The sequence below is a fragment of the Dermacentor variabilis genome, unplaced genomic scaffold (genome assembly GCF_050947875.1).
Source record: "Dermacentor variabilis isolate Ectoservices unplaced genomic scaffold, ASM5094787v1 scaffold_13, whole genome shotgun sequence".
Taxonomy (NCBI): domain Eukaryota; kingdom Metazoa; phylum Arthropoda; class Arachnida; order Ixodida; family Ixodidae; genus Dermacentor; species Dermacentor variabilis.
In genome coordinates this window covers 36,402,349-36,420,969 of record NW_027460291.1, presented here as the reverse complement: position 1 = coordinate 36,420,969, position 18,621 = coordinate 36,402,349, and the positions used below count along the sequence as shown (strand labels likewise).

The following is an 18,621-nucleotide window of genomic DNA, read 5'->3' as shown; positions in this document are numbered from 1 at the left end:
CGCTTACGTTCATAATATGATGAACAAAGAAACGGCACATCAGCGGTTTTCGAAGCAACCCACTGCGAGGCCTAGCAGACAAGCTCGTCTGCTAGGCCTAGTTGCCATAGCAACAGCCAATCAGAAGGCGCCTCTCAGCGTGGTGAGCCAATAGGAGGACCGCGTGCATTGCAAGCTTCATCAAATCGGCCCCTGATTGTTTTACGTTTGCTGTAGACAAACTCAAGTGGTGCACGCAAGGTAATGTTATACATCAACTCACCGCTCTCATATTGCATTGAATGCTGGAGAACTTAAAGGGGCCCTGAACTACCCCTCGGGCTTTGTGAAATAACATACTCTGTGGGTAGCATACGCAGCTGGGAACATCTCAGCCAGGTTCTGCTGTCGCATGCGGTCCATGGAGCTCGCAAGTGGAGTGCGAAGTCACCTTTTTCTCAAATGCTCTCGTTTCAAAAACCCCATGATCCTTGCTATTTTCTGTGTGTTTCATTTCGTCATAAAGCAGACTCCGATACGCGGCTGCTATTGGTCTCTATGCTCGGCTACACTGCAGCTGCCACAAGGTGCCGCCACGAGTCCAGTGGCTAAGCGCACTGCGGCTCTCTGAGGACAGCCGCGTTTGGCTTATGTTTAGCGCGGCATAGGCACCAAATCAGAAATTTGAACTGCACGCCACGGTGACGTCTCTGCCATAGCCTTCGCAGTGCAAGGCATTGGAGGAGGAAGGGGGAGCACAGCTGAAGCTGTGTTTGATTGCCGATAACTCCGCTTCTGCTGAACGCATTGAAGTACTTTCTGCGGCAAAGTGGTTCTGAAATAGCCTATCTTCACTTCAAATGTCTTTCTCTACTTCGATAAAAAGTGGTTCAGGGCCCCTTTAAACATTCATTGTAAACATCACTGCCAATTATTGCCAATTGATGCAAACAGCAAAGAAAGCTTCGGTTACACTGATTCACACAATATGTGGGATCCACTTAATTCTTTTTTTTATTCGGATCATATCCTAGGAGTTTACCTACATTCCAGCTTTTATGGCAAAAAAAAAGTGGACAGTCACTTTGGCATATGCTAAAGAGAATGAAGGCGAAAGCCTGCGTGCTCACGAGACATTCATTACATTACTTGACATTCTTATTCGAATGTGTTGTTACTTCCTAATGTTTTCTCCCACCAGATCTTGTGGGTTTGGGTGCCTTAATTAATCTCACCTTAATTAACACCAAAGGTTGTAGGTTCGACTCCCACCAACGGTCGTGGGTTGACCATCGATGGTGGCACCATCAATTTTGGTGTCATTGAATTTTGATCCCACCACAGGTCGAGGGTTCGACTCCCACTGCAGGTCATGTGTTCGAGTGCCTTAATTAACTTTGCCCTAATTAACACCAAAGGTTGGGGTCGCGGGGACCATGCCACGCGCGGACGGGCCACGTGCTTGATGGTGTGCTTTACAGGACTGTCCCGTGGATGCATTCTTGTTCGCTCGTATGGCACTTTTATTTTACATTCATCAACAAAACTTTTTCAATTTTTGTGTTCCTAGACATGTTTCAGTTGCCACTGACTCCACGGTGTATCAAGGTTCCAGTGTGCATGCACAGCATTGTGTCTAATGACGCTGCGAAGTGTCACCTGCGCAGTTGTGTAGCCTCATTTTTTGAGACTTTAGGTGTTTTCAATTTGGCAGCGCTTTTTGTGCCAGTTCAGAAAATGAAGCACTTTCATTCCTGATTTGACAGTGACATGCTGTCTGCACCACTCTTCAGTTTTACTTCATGCAGAAGCAGTTCAGCACGACTTCACGGTTCTCCTGCACTTGTTTCTTTTGAAGTGCAGGCATCTTGGTAGCTCACAACATTGTGCAATGCTAGTTAATTCGAATTGATTTGTGGTGCATGGAAGTAAATATCTCTGGATGGTTGTTAGGACACATTGCTAAAAGCTTGCTATGCACTAGATTACTTTTGTTTGAGTGGCTTTATTTCATGACATGTTTTCTGATGAAAAAAAATAGCGCCCATTTCTACCATTTCATTGCCATCGCATAGTACTAACATAGCACAGGTCACTGCGATGTTGAAAAGAAAACGCCCTCCCCATTTCTATGTGTGCATTAATTGAAAAGGCCTAACAGCCCACAGTAGACAATAGACCTCATTCGTTGCTGCACTTTTAATAACTTACTGCAACTGTGAGGTGTGCAGATGCCACGTGAGTGCAGCAATAACTTTTTCTCAATTTGTTGCAACTATGTGGTGTGCAGGCGCCACGTGAATGCAGCAGTGACGACATAAGTTCATGCGGCGCTGAATACAGAACTTCCAAAAAGTGGTTCGTAAGGCGCAGCCAGCTTGAACAGACCCATTGTTCCTGTTTAGCTCAGCGTAAGGCAATGTCTCTCCATCTGCATTGTATTCTCATTGCATGTTCGCATCACTTGTCGGTACATTTATTATGAAAAGCAGTCGTGTCATTTGAGAGATGAGAATCTTGTTCATATTGCCACTTTTTCAGACTTTATGAGTTTATATCACCTCAGTGGTCAATATTGAAACATGGTTCTCGCTGTTCCTGCATTGTCACAGGACCTGGCTCGGCTGTGACGCTGTGCTCTGAGTGGCAGTTGCATGAGGGCCGAGTACACAGCATTCGATGGGTTTCCGACGATCCACCTGCCTACCTCAGTAGTGGGCCAAATGGAGTCATGGTACGTTTTCTAGAGTTGTCATGCAGACGTGGGAAAGCTGGGCTATACTCTGTGTATTATTTCTTGGTTTTGCTCAATAATTTGTTTATGCTACAGTGGAACCTCGTTGATAAGTTCCCATTATGTATGTTTTCCCGGTGCCAATGTTCGCAACTGACAACAGAAAAAACGACCCAGTAGAGTTGCACTCATTTTTTACTGGTTCATAAGTTCCCGGAACACACTATTTTTCGGCACCAACATTCAGTACGGTGCCAAACTGCGATCGTATGGTATGTTTTCTGGCCACTAGATTCCGTGTAAACAAGAAAATGTGCGAGGTGCACTCGATCGAGAACAGCATATATCGTATTTACCCAAACCTAGGCTGGCCCTGATTCTAAGCCGACCCTCGAATGTCCAAAGCCAGATAAAATAAAGAAAACTTAACTTGAGTGTAAGCTGAACACAAAAGTGAGGACAGCGTTCTGTAATCTGTAAATATAATTCACCATTCCAGTAACAGATCAGTGTGAACAATATATGTTCAGGTTTTATGTATGAAGTTAATTTTTGTTATGCAGAACAGAGCTGGAAATGTGTGGTCAGCATACAAGTCTTATATGAGCCACTTCACGGTTTCCTTCATATAACCTCTGTATATATATATCCACAAATATATTTGGCAAGACAGCAGCCACGGTCAGGAAAGTCTTCAAGGGTTTGCAAAGAAAGTTCACTTCTCATTTATGGCTCATCATTTCCGTTATGTTTACTTTACAATGCTATTTATTATGATTCCGTATGTAGCAATCTATTCATTATAATAGCTAGATGTTGGTCATTCTTCATCTGCAAGACTCTGCCCGGTGAAATTAGTCCTCTTATAACGGCCATTTCTCAGTGCATCATACAGTTGCACCAAAGACTGGGACCCTGCTTGCATGAAGCGAAAACAAACAAGAACATGCGAGCAAGGAAAAGTTTGGCACGACCCATCTCAAAAGGACAGTCAATGATAATGCGTGAGCATGAATCAATACAGTCACACAATGTATTGCCGCTGTCAAAAGGAGTTGTGTGAGGCATGTACTGCAGCAGGACTCTTCTTTTGTGCTTCCTTAAGAACACTTTGCACCATCTAGTGCCACCGCTGCAAAGCCTGGGGGGGGGCATCCGAAATGCGTGGCACACCGGTGCATGCAAATGCTGAGAAACGTGTCATGCGGCAACCAGGTTCGTCTCTTACACTTCTTTCTGGACACGTTGCACCATCTAGTGGCATTGCCCAGAAGTCTGTGCATGGCCTCCGAGACGAGATGTCAAGGATGTTCATTGAAGAGCAGCAAACACCTAATGGCACATACCCAGTGACCCAAGATAGCATCAAGAGATATTCATTGGAGACCAGCACAGACCGAATGACACATACTTAGTGCTCTAAGTTGGCATCAGAGTTTTTTTGGACAGTGGTGCCTGCCTAGTCCTGCACCTAAGTGACCCATGTCGGTGTGAAAGACCTTCATTGAAGAGAGGCAGATATGTACACATTGGCATATACTCACTGACCTATGATTGGTTTTTTCGAACCCTGTTACATAGCACAGCAGCTCGATGCATTAACCATTCGACCATAGTGACCCTGGTAGGCAAGAAAACAGTTAGATACAAACATAGCTAGATAGGTAGCCCCCCAGAAAGTGTGTGAAGTATCTTAGGAATGTGAACACATTGGTTCCACTGTAATCTGTGTCCACTGCTGTAATCATGGCAAACATTTTTTTATGCCGTGCTTGTAACTTTTTGTGTTTGCTTATGTATAACACCCCCCTACAACAATGCCTCAGGGCGAATGTAGGTATGTTAGTAAGTAAATAAATAAATAAATAAATAAATAAATAAATAAATAAAAAGAATTGAATAAGCTTCCCAGAAACCACAGAAACGTTCATTTCCTTCCTAGGCACCCTCCACAGAGGAAATGGGAGAAGATATGAAAGAGCAGTGGAAAAAAGAATAAATCATTTGGTGGTGCAGACAGGTCGTGCCTTATCACTCGTGTTATTGACCGATTATCAGTTCACGGGGAAATTGAAGAGGAGACAAGGAGATCTGTTCAATTCACATGTTTGCAGCACCAGTGCCAAAAAAAATTCACGTGGTATTAGTGCAGTGCAGAGGCTGAGGTCATGGAGCAAAATTTTTCATGAGCCGGAACAGATTTTGCTCAGGCGCCCCAAAAAGTCACGGTGGAGGGCATGGCACTGACGTGCCCTCTGTCATTTTGAGTTGACTGGGTTCTCGAAAATCGGAGGATGCACGCTCACCTCAGAGGCTTGCCGATTCAAGGCCATCCGGGACCATCCGCTGCTAGCCACATCTACATGTGAAGGCATGCGCTGACTTCTGTTACCAGCACTTCCCCAAGTTTTGAAGCAGGGGCACAAACACAACAATCCAGGGACTCGTGAGAGGTGGCAGGACGCCCCACCTCATCTTGCTCACTGTTGCAAGCAGGGTCATTGCTCGTATCGTGACTCGCTGAACACTGAAGTCTCTGTCTTAGAATGCTTCACGTGTGTGACAGAAAAGTTAGTGGGCCCAGGGGCTCAACACACAGTGAGGAAAGCGTGGAGCACAGACATTGTCTTTATCTCATTCAGGTTCTGGTCACATATGACATGTAGACACATAACAAAACAATACATAGGACACTTAAGCATATAAAGAGAAAGCTCCGTGACGTTATTGTAACCGTCCGTGCATACGCAGTATAGTTCACTATCCTACATGTCCGTTTTCACTCGATAACCTACTATCGCATGCATAGTCTCGTGGTGGTGCACTTGTGGCATGTAGACTTTGTACGGGGACGTCGGCTGTCCACACCCTGGCACAGGGTAGGCACGGCTACCCGTCTGGGTGCTCGAGGGTCGTGGCAGGCTAAAAGCTCCGCCGGCTTCTGCCAGCGCAATTGTGCTGAAGGCAGTGCTGGCGGCTACGTGAACCGTGGCTCCGCTCGGTCTTGTCAGCAGCTCTCAAGAGGGACCATAGGCACAGGCACCAGGGCAGACTGTCAGCCACAGGAGCCGCTCTCTGGTCCCAGTGGTTCCCGGACGGCGGCCCGAGTAGACCGTTAGCCACACAAGTGTGGGCTGGCCCGGCTGTGTCCGCGAACAGGCAGGCGCCAAGGCGGACCGGTAGCCGCCTCAATCGCCCCCACTGGAGTACGTTCCGCCAGGTCCTCGCCAGTCCGAGCTCCTTCTCCCGAGCCGTCCGCAATCGAATCTCGGCACGCGCTCTCCTCCCATGCCACACTGCCGCGCACCGCACACACACACTTCTTTTACTTTGTCACACTCCTGCCGCGCATTTTAATCATTCCAGTTCACTCGTCACAACGTGCTTCACGTTGCATTAAGAGGAACCCATAGCTTGGGGGCTCCAATTGGAAAGGAGAAATTGTTTTTCCCAGCAACCACTGCACCAAATTTGATGAGGTTTGAAGTTAAAATCTAATTACTGTTTGAAGCGGAATTTTTGTTTACACCATCAATTCTTTAATAAAACTTGTTGAATATTGCCTATTTTCAGAAAATGAAACAATCAAGTTTACAACTCTGTAACTCATCACTGAAAAACAATATCGCAATTTTGTAAATTGCACCTAATAGTGTATCTAAAGCGGACAAAATTATGTATCATACATGGCTCTCAAGTAGACCACTAATATCTTACTAGGCCTTTTTCAGAACCCTTGTAACCGATGTAACATATTCACATCAGATATAAATTTAGACATCAAATTTGCCCACTTTGGATGCTCTAATGAATGCAGTTTGTAGAACTGTGACATCTCTTCTTTGTGCAGAGCTACGAATTTGTAAGCATTGTGCTTCTTTTTTTTAACATACCAATTTCTGAAAATTTCTTTTAAGAAATTCAGGCCCTAAAGAAAAATTTTGCTTTAGCAGTCACTAGAATTTAGCTTTCTCTCTGAAATACAGCAAGTTTCATTAAAATTGGCCCATTGGTTATCTCAGAAAAGCGTCTCTGTGTTTCACATGTATGTATTTGAAAAGGCAGCATCAGAGTTGCGCCCGAGCTAACACTTCCTCTTAAGCTGGCTTTCCTTTTTCAAATACAAGACAAATACCTGGCACAGTCCAGAAATATTGACAGCACGTCATCTGGCAACCAAACCGGTCTTTTGGCTTGTGCGTAGATGGCGAATATGTAATTAGTTTTTTCCAAGCTCTTCCAAAAATTTCTTTTTTTATTTTGTAAATTCGAGGTGTGAGTTGCACATCTCAAAGCCAGATAGATAAAATTAAGCAGGCATGTTTATGAATACTTAGAGAGTGGAACTTGACATTTTACTGTTTGTATCTATATTTTAGACAAGCTTATGAAATTCTATAGTTTCAGCACTGCAAGTGTGAATATCTTTTGGCGATTTCTACAAAATTTCAAAATGTTGCCATATCATAGTGGTTCTAGGCTCTATGACACTAGCATCCAGGCAAGAAAGAAAGAATGTAACAGAATGGAATGTGTAGAAAGAGACAGTGCCTGTCCCAAACTTGGCCACTAATAAAAGTCATTTGAGGAAACTCCCAAAAATTGAGAGTAAAAATGTACATTTCACACTAAGAAATGAGATAGCTTTCTTCTGAAGCAGAATTGGAGGCCTGTTTCTGGCAGGAAAGCTAGCCTGAAGATGCTCTTTGAAATGGGACCAAGATGGCCTGGTTCTTATAAGTGGTTTTGGAATGGCAAATGAGACAAAATGTTTCAGTTTCAGTGCTTTCATGGGCAAAATTGAGCATTTCGATGGATAAATACAGCATTTTCTTCAATGACATGTCATTTGAGCTAGTTCTTTTGCCAGCAGGTGTGCCATAATGTTTAGATTTAAAAAAATAATAATGAAAATGAGAAGTCAATTTCTTTTTCTTTTTTCATCTCCAAAACCTCAACGAACTACTGATGCATGGCCACTTCTCATGAAATTATTCTTATTCATTATAAGTGGGTTAGACTATTAAAAATACAAAGCTTATCACATTTATAGCCTGTGTTTGTAATTAGTTCCATATTTGAATAAACATTTAGTTTCTCCTATAGTTTTTGTAGCTTCATTGTCAGTTGGCTTGATATGGCCATTACTAAAAATCTAACCCTCAGTTCTTCCAAGTCTCTTTGCTCAGTTTCTGGATCAGTGTCTATAGATGTGAATTTTGTATTTTTACCCTTTGTCTGTGCTTATATCATTTTACTTTTCCAAATTGAACTGTTTCAAGTCAGCACCAGTCTATGTCTTATATGTTGGAAGCTAAACATATTGACAAAGTTACAGATCTACTTGGGCTAAGTAAGAACGTCTCCAACCAAAAGGAGGCATTTATTAAATCCCGTGTTTCACAGCCAACTCAACTCATTCCTCAGTGTTTAGAGGCTCCTCTCCAGGCCACATAGCAAATTTTCGTTATACACTGGAAGCTGTTACGTGCCCTCTTAAGAGTATTCTACCGCAAAAATTTTTCAAATTAGTTCATTAATAGCAGACAGAAAAATATTTGAAGTGCCACGAACCCACTATTTCAGGAGGCAAGTGTCACTGCCAAAATAGACACTCTCTCCACTTGCCCCATCTAAACTCCACAAATGAAATCCCTTCCCTGCATTCTCCCATACCTTATACTGACAGATCACGTGACGCAGATGTCACTGGTCTCGCCTTCTTTTTTTCTTGCCTTTTTCCTGAGTGGCGCACTTCCCGTGATGCTTTCACATGTGAGCTGTTGCGCTTGTCTCGTTTCGCGCAGCGCACAATTTTGCGCACTCCGTACGAGAACACCTGATTAGTGGTATAAGTCAGTGCCACAGTCACGAGCACTGAGGCAGATGCAGACACATCAAAGAGCACAATCGTGCATTGGAACCCGGTAAAAAATGGCAGATAGTTTTGTTTTCTGACACGCGACTGCATGACATGAGAACAAGCAAACAAAACAGAAGTACGTTCCTTTTGCTACAGCAGGGTGTAAAACAAAGACTCGCAGACATTCGGTTTGTAGCTTTTATTTCTCTATACATTAAATTGTTTACTGAAGCAGCAGATTAAACAAATAACAGATGCCTTGAATAATTCTCGAAGTCACGTGTCATTGTGGATGGTGTCACAGCACTGCAATTTACATAGGCGCACTTGTGCGATTAATGTTGACTCTCTGGCTGGGAGCACCGCTCCCTCAAGAGGAAGCGCGCATGGCATTTGGCTTGAAATTTCAGCCTTTTCTGTAGTGCGTAGCAGTGTACTTTAGAGACACAATGCACTGCGCTTATCGCTCAAAATATCCAGACCTGTTGAGGAAACTTTAACTTGAGGACTCTTATATAAATGCATGGGAAAGGAGATACTATAGTTTTTCTCAGCAACCACAGCACCGAATTAGTTGAATTTTGTTACATTTAAAAGAAAAAGCTCAAATCTAATCACTGCTGGAAGCAGATTTTCAATTTATTCTGTTGCTTCTTCATAAAACTTGCTGAAAATTGCAATAGGTAGAAAAACGAAACTGTCGAGTTTACAACTCTATAGCTCATTAACGAAAAGAGATATCACAATTTTGAAAACTGCATTTAATAATCAAATACAACTAAAGTTGACAAAATTGATATAAAATACACCCCTGTAAAGTATATTACTAATTTGTGAATAGGATTTTTGCAATACTGTTGTATAAATCGTAACAAATCCACATAGGCTGTAAATTAATATACCAGATTTGTCCGCTTTAGTTGATCTGACAGATGCAATTTGCAAAACTGCAATATGTTTTTGGCGTGGAGCTAGAATTTGTAAGCTTTGTGCTTCTATTTTTTTTTCAAACTTACTATTTTTCGGTAGTCATTGCTAGAGAAATTAAGGTCCTAAATCAAAATTTTGCATGCTACAGTCACTAAAATTTAACTTGCTCTCTCAAATGCAACAAATTTCATTAAAATCGACAGAGGAGTTATCTCAGAAAAGTATTTCTGCGTTTAACATGTACAGTGGAATCTCTATAAACGAAAATCGAATAAATGGAACTGCTGCTTAAACAGAACACCATACTCATGGTTGGTTGGTTTTGTATTCATGCAGTGCCCTCTGCAAGGTCTCTCAATAAATGGAACTCCTGAATAACGGAACCAATTTCCCTGGTCCCTTGAAGTTCTGTTTAAAGAGTCCACTGTATTTGAATAGGCAGTGTCGGAGTTGAAGCTGAGTGAAAGCTTCCTCTGAAGTGAGGGATGGCAGTGGGGTGCAGCTTTTTAAATGTTTGATAGATAGAGGGTGGTGCTGTGTCATTTAGTCTGGTAAACTTGTTTTTTGGTAAGCTTGACAGATGGTGAAGATGAAGGGCAGTACCAATGCTGAAGCCAGGAGGCCATTGCTTTCATGCTGTGGTGCCTTTTCCTTTCTTTCTTCGTTGTGGTGGGTAGGCCATGGTATACAGTGGGAAGGTGGCCTTTGGAATAATTGATGTTGTTTTCTGTGTTCTGTATCTGTCGTGGCTCAAGTATAATTTTTGGGGGGAGGTTTGATCCCTCGTAAAAGACTGGAAACTTGAAGTTCAACTATGTGATGTTCTGCTGCACTGCCTGTCTGCATGAGTTCATCTGCACATATTATTGTGTTGTCTTCTAAGAGAGCTTAAAAGGAGAGCCATCTTAACCCTCTATTGATTAATGTTACCTACGTGAGACACGCCGCGAAATTTTTCTCTTGCTCACTTTTGGTATTGATTATGAAGTTTCTGGCTAAATGTCTTCGGCCGACACTGAATGACAGGCAGCAAGCCTCATTGAGTTTAGAGCAAGAACACAGGATGGAGGAAGAAGTTTAGCATGCGACTCGCCTTCTTTTGAAAGCACGGTCAAAGGAGACAGACCAATGAAATTTCTCTGGCTGCAGTAGTTTACTCGTGTGATGTAAATGAAATGAAATGTACACATATGGTTCACATATGATGTCAACTGTCTGTACCAATTCCAAACGAAACCACAGGTGGTTTGGGGTGAAGCCCACTTTCAGTTTTCTGCCTGGGGTTTCCCCCCTATTGCTGAAAGCATTTCCCTCAAAATATTTTTTCTTCTCGTTGATTGTGCTTATTCTTGATGTGTTTTGCACATTTAGATAGAAAATAAACATTTTTTCCGTGGATTCATGTGTGTTGTCATTAAAAGGTTAAAAGCAGTATGTTAGCTCAAGTGCTGCTCCAGCTGAAATTGCATTGAATGAACATCACACTGTGACAAATGCAATTTGAAATAACCTCAGTGCAAAGAACAGTGACAGTGTTGGAAATAGGTGCATTGCTGCATTTAAATTTAATTCATTGCTGCCATTGTTTGATTCACATTCAAATCAGTTTCAGAAAACACTGCATACCACTATTGACATTATGGCATGGTAACTGGCATGTCTATCTTAACAAAGCTTCCAGCTTGAAAAACACGAAAGCAATGTCAGAATTTTTTTTTCTTTTGCTACTGCAGATAACAGGTCAGCAGTTGTGATTTCCTGCTTGCTGCTCCATCATGGAAAACAGCATCGATATCACACTTAGTGGTCAAACGACAATTTCAAATTCATCCTAATGGCTTGGAAGTTGGCATATTATTCGAGATGTGGTGCACAAGCGCTGTTTCTGAAAAGTCTATCAATACATTTCATTGTGTCAGAAATTTCTGCAGCTCATGCATTTTCTTTGTAGGGCTCATGGTGGTATTGTGGACAAACCAACATAATTGGGGCCCAAAACCAAGCACATGTAAAAACTTGGCAGTGATTGAACTCGCGCATGTGACTGATTTCTTTTCCCAAAAGTTTTGGTTGTATTTTCTTTTCATGGTACCATATTTTTCCCTGTATGAATGCAAAAGCTTATCTTTTGGTGAATTTTGTATCACATTGTGTCGGTATGTCATTACAATCATGCAAGTGCAGTCAGGGAGCAAAATGAATAGAGTTGTAAAGCCCTCTTTGTTGACAGGTTTTATCACGAGTTCCAGAAGAGGTCTCCGGGGAGGACCCTGAAAGCATAGACCTGTATGCCACATGTGCGCTCCCACGTGGCAGGCAACGCTGGGCAACGGCAGCCCTCTTTTGCTCCAACTTGGAGGCCCTGTACGTTGGAGACCGCTGTGGATCCATTCATGGCTTCTACGTCGACGAGGACGAGGTAGAAATGGAAAGGTGCCACCACCAGGACCTTATTTAGTTCTTGGTTGATCGCAAACAGGGTGGGAAATGTTATTGCTGAACTTAACCATTTCTTTTTTGGAGGGTGTACTTTTTGTTAGTGATAAGGACGACAGATGTTTCATGTTTCTTTACTCACTACCTACCAGCTTAAAGCTGCATCTGAATGTCCAATTCGTGGTCAGGTGAATCCGGGAAGGCTAGGAAGCCAAGACACTCATGCAGCATCTGCTAGTTAAGCCCTAAACATCTGTCATCTATGTAAGCGTGAGACGAAATTGTGTGCCTACTGAAGTTTCAAATTTTTATAGAACAGGTTATCAGATTTGACTTCATAGCTCCTGCTAATAGTGTAGTTGGCGTCAGCAACCAAATCTTGTAAAGTCAAGCTTGCTCTGTTTTCATAATAGTTTAGCTAATACAGTAAATCCTGAGTAAATCTCCTTCGGGCACCAATCATTTCTGTTCATTGAAAATTTAGTTTCAACATATTTCTTGCATCTTCAGAATCATAGAGAACAGCTATAGAACGGATTTGGAATTTTTTGTTTTTTGGAGAGTTTTGTCATGTTTCCAGAAGATAGACTCAATGTGAGGAGTGTCAAACATGATAACATCATCTATTACTTGTCTAGGATACTTGGAAATCACCTATGCAGACGCTTGATAAGTGTACACCGGATGTAAACCAATAAAAAACATTGAATGAAATGAACTCACTACATGACAACTCACTGACACCGAAAATTAATGTCCAGCGGTCTATCTTCTAACTCCTTTTACTAAAATGCTATACACATATGTAAACCAATGTGAAAAAATTACAAACTTTTTCACTGCGCCAATCATGGAATATTGTGTGAAAGCACATTTTCTTAGACCAATTTAGCCATTTTCTTGCACTAAGTTAGGCATTGCTAGCCCATTGTTTGACCGGTTGCTAATTAAATTCCTTGCAGTTGTGATGTCCTTGTTAAACTTGTTTTATTGCACACATGATATGCATAGCGACGCACACTGGGTTGCATAATGCATACAGGGTTACTCAGTAGACACAGAAGGAGGAGGAGGAGGACCATTTTGTGGTTTCATGCCATATTGGCCAACATTGTAGAGCAGCGCTTGCATGAAGGGTATCCAAGGGAAAATTATGTACTCTGCTATACAGTTGAGCGGATGGAGGTGGGCAGGCTTGGGTATTTATACCCATTGCTAACGAAGCACAAAGGCACTTTAGTTTGGGTGAGTGGAAGAGTTACACGTTCTACACACCTGAAACGAAGAGAATTCTTCAAAGTCGGGAAAGAGCCAAAGCCAAGGTTGCATACACGGGGGCTGTGACACAGTCCAAGTCCTTCTTGTGCCACAGTCTGTCACACACAAAACCAAGCAGGTTGTCGATAAGTCCCACTTGAAGATGGCCGCTACAGCCGTTGCCAAAGACGGACATTTCTTGGGCTTGTGATGCTGGTATGCAACATCCATAGCTAGTCAGGGTTGTCGCTGTTCATCCATTTCGGCAGCACACTTGGCATGCTTGTGCAATCTGTTGTTCTCCAATTGCATCTGTTCTTCGGCAGTTTTGTTGGCCCGTTTCAACGCCATGCATTGATTTCTTTGTTGCTGCAGTCTCAATCGCTTGGCCACATCTTCGTTGGTCGATTCCCACTGCCTCTGTCACCCAGCTCATTGCTGCTTACTGCGCTTGACGCGATGAATCTCTTCTTTAGACATTTCCGACAACGATCCTGATTCACTTATCACATTTATTTCACACATGCGGGCATTTGTGTAAAAAGAAGAGGCTGTGTACGCGAAACGTGCATCAAGAAACGTGCACATGAAGAGGCTTCACAGGGACAGACGTGAAACCCAGGTTGGTAGGCTAGTAGTACTGTATATTCCGGTGTATATGTCGCACCTTCATATAAGTCATTTCCCCTTCAAATTTTTGCAAAAGAAAAGCATGTATAAGTCGCACTGGTGTATGAGGTGCACCTGTTGATTCAGCAAGCAATTTAAAAAGAAAATACAGTGACATTTCACTTTGTGAATGTGGGTCATGGGCAAGCAATGATATGGACACTTCAGGCGCATTTCTGTCGTTGTGGTTGCCGTGATGTACTGTATGAAGTCCAAAGGTGATAACATCGTCCTCGCACGCCGTATATGCTCAACGTGCAAGTGAAAGCGTGCGACGGGGAGCTGCATTGCGCAAAAGGGTGGGAAGCAGGGCAGCGCGGGAGGTAGGTGGGAGGGGTCTTGTACTCTGGTAGCAACTGCATAGTTTTCGCAGTGGCGTGTGCCGTATCTTGAAAGCGATCTGCCGATGTGACGACTTCGGAGTTGGTCGACTCGTGGCCTGCTGCCGCTTGCGTTGCTGCTCCGTCCTCCTCGCACTGCGCTCTGTAACTCAATCACAAGAAGAACCCGGTACCTCCATAGCGCGCACACAACCTGTAGCAACTGCTAGAGGAGGTCAACTCGGTGTGTTTCACTTGGCCATAGCATCCAAGCCAATTTTGACGGCAATTTTTCCAAAAAAAAAAAAAAGGAGAAGAAATCTGTATAGAAGTTGCACTGGCGAAAATTTCAGAAAAAAAAAAACACAACTTATTCACCGGAAAATACAGTACTTTCGCACTAGAACATTGAATGAAGTGAACCCACTACTGACAACACACTGACACCGAGAGCTAATGTCCAGGGCTCTACCTTCCGACTCGTTTTACTGGAACACCATACACATAGTATTATTTAAATTTATAGCACTGGTTTAATAAGTGTTTCAAGATGTATGAGATGTCTTTTAGATATAACTATTTCCATAAGTGCTTTTCCTCTTGATGCAGGATGTTGGCATTCACAATTGCGCGCACAGTGCCTGAAAGGGATATTGAATGGGGATAAATCGAAGAGGCTGTTAATAGAACCATTTCTGAACATTCTGAACATTTGGACAACAAAAAACAAGTGAATAGAAAGAAAAGAGATAGTGCATGCACTTCCGTCTCTTCACTTCTAGATCAGTCTTCTGTATCAGTTCTGTATCAGGCTTTAACATTTCAGTTAGGACCACAGGTAATTTTGCTTAGTCTTTCCTTGGATTAACGTGGTTGTGTATAACGAAGAAGTCAAGCCCCTTGGTTCCCCTTCTTCTCATTTATTGCACTAACTGGCAGGCTTATGATGGTCTAAGCACTCGGCCAATACATTAAGCTCTATGAAGACTTTGTATGGGATCTGCTGCAAATGCATTTTAACCATTAATATGTTTTAGGCAGGTACATAGTAAGGAGGTTTTGCTGTATGTGCTGTGAATGCAGTTGTACTTTTCAGTAGATGACCGAGTAGGTAATCAAGCAGCAGTGTTTGTCATTTCCTCCTGGATACTGCAGTTTTTAATGAGTATGTGTGCCAGTAACCCTAACACAAAACGGCATCCATGTACAGTAAAACCTCGTTAATTTGAAGTCATCAGGACCGCGAAAAATCTTCAAATTAAGTGGGTTTTCGAATTAACCGAACACACAAAAAATGCAACCCAAGCAAAAAATTTCGTTGCAGGAATGCACTACCTTTATTCGGCAATCTTTGGATTACGTTAAATAATCAGAGGTGCTGGTTTGCCGCGTCCTGTAGTTCTAGGTTCCAAGGGTCATCTTTTCTAGTTGGCCAACTACGTGCAGCATTTGAGAATTCATCTGCACCATACTCGCTAATTCGTCTGCATATCGTCGGCACCATACTCGCTAAGCAACGGAGCCAACGTGTGTTTCTTCCAGTCGTCGACGACACTCTCGTTTGCGCTGCCGCTCTCGCCACAGACGGCTACGGAGGTCAAATTATTGCGCTCTTTAAAACGGCTGTACTATCCATTGCTACACTTGAACTCTTCGTGCCCAAGTTGTAGAGCCAAATCGTTGGCCTTCTCTCGCATTATCGTTCCATTGACGGGAAGGTGGGCTGTGTTTGCTTTTTGCAGCCAGCGAAGTAAAGCTGATTCCACATCTTGGTATGTGGGAGCCCGTACTCACGACTGCTTTTAAGAATATGTCTTGCTGTAGGCTTCCAGTACCTTCGACTTGTTCTTCAATATTGTGGACAACGTCGAGAGGGGCACGCTGTGCCTTTCAGCCAACTCGGTCTTGGAACATGTGTTTTTACCCGCTTCTTGGATTAAGCAGAACTTCTGCTGCAGCGTTAAAGTCTTATACTTTGGCATCTTCACTCACTGGCACCTCTGCACAGTTCAGAAAAAAGAAAAAAGAGCACCACGCTAGCTGCAACACCCCTAACCACCGCACACAAAGAAACTGTGCAGACCGGCATTGCGTGCACACGTTACTGCAGGCGCGGAGAGAGAATGGGCCAACGGCAGCCAGTGGCAGTGGCACGGAACACGCGCTGATGCTGCGACCGCTGCTACTGCGAGGAGCGTGCGGAGTGGGGGACAAGAGCACGTAACAAAAACTGGTATGCCCACTACATTGCAGCGAAGCACGTCTTCTCTGCAGGTGCGCATTGTGGCGGTGCTCGGGCGTACCGTGGACTGATTTTTGTGCCAGCAGTACTACGGGTTGGGCGCTTCGTCTATAAATAATCGCGATTGCTGGATCAGAGAGCAAACGAGTATAAACGATATTCTAATAGACATCAAGAGAAAAAAATGGCGCTGGGCAGGTCATGTAATGCGCAGATTAGATAATCGTTGGACCATTAGGGTGACAGAATGGGCACTAAGAAAAGGGAAACACAGTAGAGGACGGCAGAAGACTAGGTGGTGCCATGAAATTAGGAAATTGGCTGGTGCTAGTTGGCATCGGTTGGTGCAGGACAGGGATAATTGGAGATCGCAGGGAGAGACCTTCGTCCTGCAGTGGACATAAAGATGATGATGATTATTATTATTATGATGATGATTATGATGATGATGCTATGTGGTGTTACCTTGCGGCTCCGAATGGCCGTCGTTTCGTTGGGTTTGCAGTGAAATGGGGATCTGGAATTGCTGCATAGCACCCCAAATTTTCGAATTAACCGGGTTGGCCTAGGCCGCCGGTTCTAATTATCCGGTTAAATTTACATTTCAAAATAGGGGACTGCAGAAAAGCTTCAAATTATCCGGGATTTCGTAATAACTGAGTCGGAATTAACCAGGTTTTACTGTACTTGCCTAACCTAACGCCATTGAATGTTGACATTTATTCTGTTTTCTATGCACTCTAGGACCTCATAGAGCCATTTCGGACGTACGCGGGCATCCATGGCAACAATGGTGTCACAGATATTCAGCAGCAGAGTGAGACACTGGTGACTGCGGGACGAGATGGACGAGTGCTGCTCTACTCTCTTAAAGATAGAGAACTGCGTTACTTGCGTGTCTTTTGGGTGAGTGCACATACAGCTCTTTTTTTATTTGTTTAAATCTCAATGATTGCAACTATATTGAACTCCCACCTGTTTGGCAAGGGTGTGCGTTGCACGAAAAGAAGGAAGTCCGTGCCATGTAAGCTCCCTGGTTCCACTTGTCCACTGTGCACACAGCAGCAGCACTTCCGTTCAATGTGACATTAGAGCCCGCATGTTGCAGCACAATGCAGACATAGCATGCAGTAAACCTCCGTGCACCAGAAGAGGAAAGTATCTATAGTCATCAATTGAATTTTTTCAAACTTGACGGAGACCGGAAAGTAGTCAGAAAAACTCGTTGAGCAGGAAAAAAAAAAGAGCAGCTTAAAGATAATCACTGATGATACCTTGCCTCTTGCTATGCTTGAGGGCGATCATACTTCCTTGTACTATTTGCGCTAGAGTCATGATATCCCCATACATATTACAAGAGTGTTACTGCATTTACTATCTTCACTGCTGACGGTTGTGTGAGATCATCATCATTGAAGCCACTTTCTGGCTGTGCAACAACTTGGTGCATAATTTCATAATTCATGGGCTCTGCACACAGTTCAACTCCATTGTCACACTTGCTCGAAGTCCTCGAATGTTATGTTAGCAGGAATGTCCATCTCGCTGCTTTGCAGATCGTGCATTAGGCCTCCGTGCCAGTGGCTATTGTCAGCAGCCTCCATGGTTAACTGCCTCTTCACATGCACAAACTTTTGGTCTTAACTTAAAAAAAAAAACTGCATGGTCTACACCTTCGAGTTGCTGCTGTACATCGCTGGATGGTCTTTATGGCCCTAAAGCATCTCTGCTTTTTTATTTTCCAATGACGAGAAGTGACAGCTTCTTTATGCCAAGTGTGCTGGCCCCAACCATCACTGTAATTAATTCTTTGCTCTGGTTAACCTCCCTGCCCCTCCCCCCCCTCCCTCCATGCAATATTTAGGGTAAAGAGGCAAGGGTATGATGTGGCAACAGTTTGAAAAATACCCAGTCTTGTCACAGTTAAATACTGTATTTACCTGAATATAACCGGCATCTTTTTTTCTGAAAATAATGCATCTGAAAATTGCCTGCACATTACAATCGGATACTAACCGCACTTGTGACATTGACAACAGGCTACTGTCAGAGGGGTCCGACGCATTGTCAGAGGACAAGGGCGACCGAGCATGTTTTGCTGTGGGTTAGCGCTGGTTGGTTTTGTGCTTGACTGTAACATGTGCGTCATATGTGTTGCTAGGGGATCAGGAATGGGGATGTGCAGCTTTCA

The 18,621-nt window shown here is 43.4% G+C and overlaps 1 protein-coding gene across 4 annotated transcripts in view; it reads left to right on the top strand.

Annotated features, from left to right (window-relative positions):
- LOC142566760 (tRNA (34-2'-O)-methyltransferase regulator WDR6) overlaps nt 1–18,621 on the top strand; it is a 247,736-nt gene that overhangs the window by 131,081 nt on the left and 98,034 nt on the right. For all 4 annotated transcript variants that reach the window (XR_012825126.1, XR_012825125.1, XM_075677651.1 and 1 more), the window contains exons 11-13: nt 2,592–2,713; nt 11,737–11,925; nt 17,175–17,336. Coding sequence is in view for 2 of the 4 variants with exons in the window: in XM_075677651.1 (XP_075533766.1) it covers nt 2,592–2,713; nt 11,737–11,925; nt 17,175–17,336 (473 nt within the window). In the remaining 2 variants the exon portion in view is untranslated. The remainder of the gene's footprint in view (nt 1–2,591; nt 2,714–11,736; nt 11,926–17,174; nt 17,337–18,621) is intronic.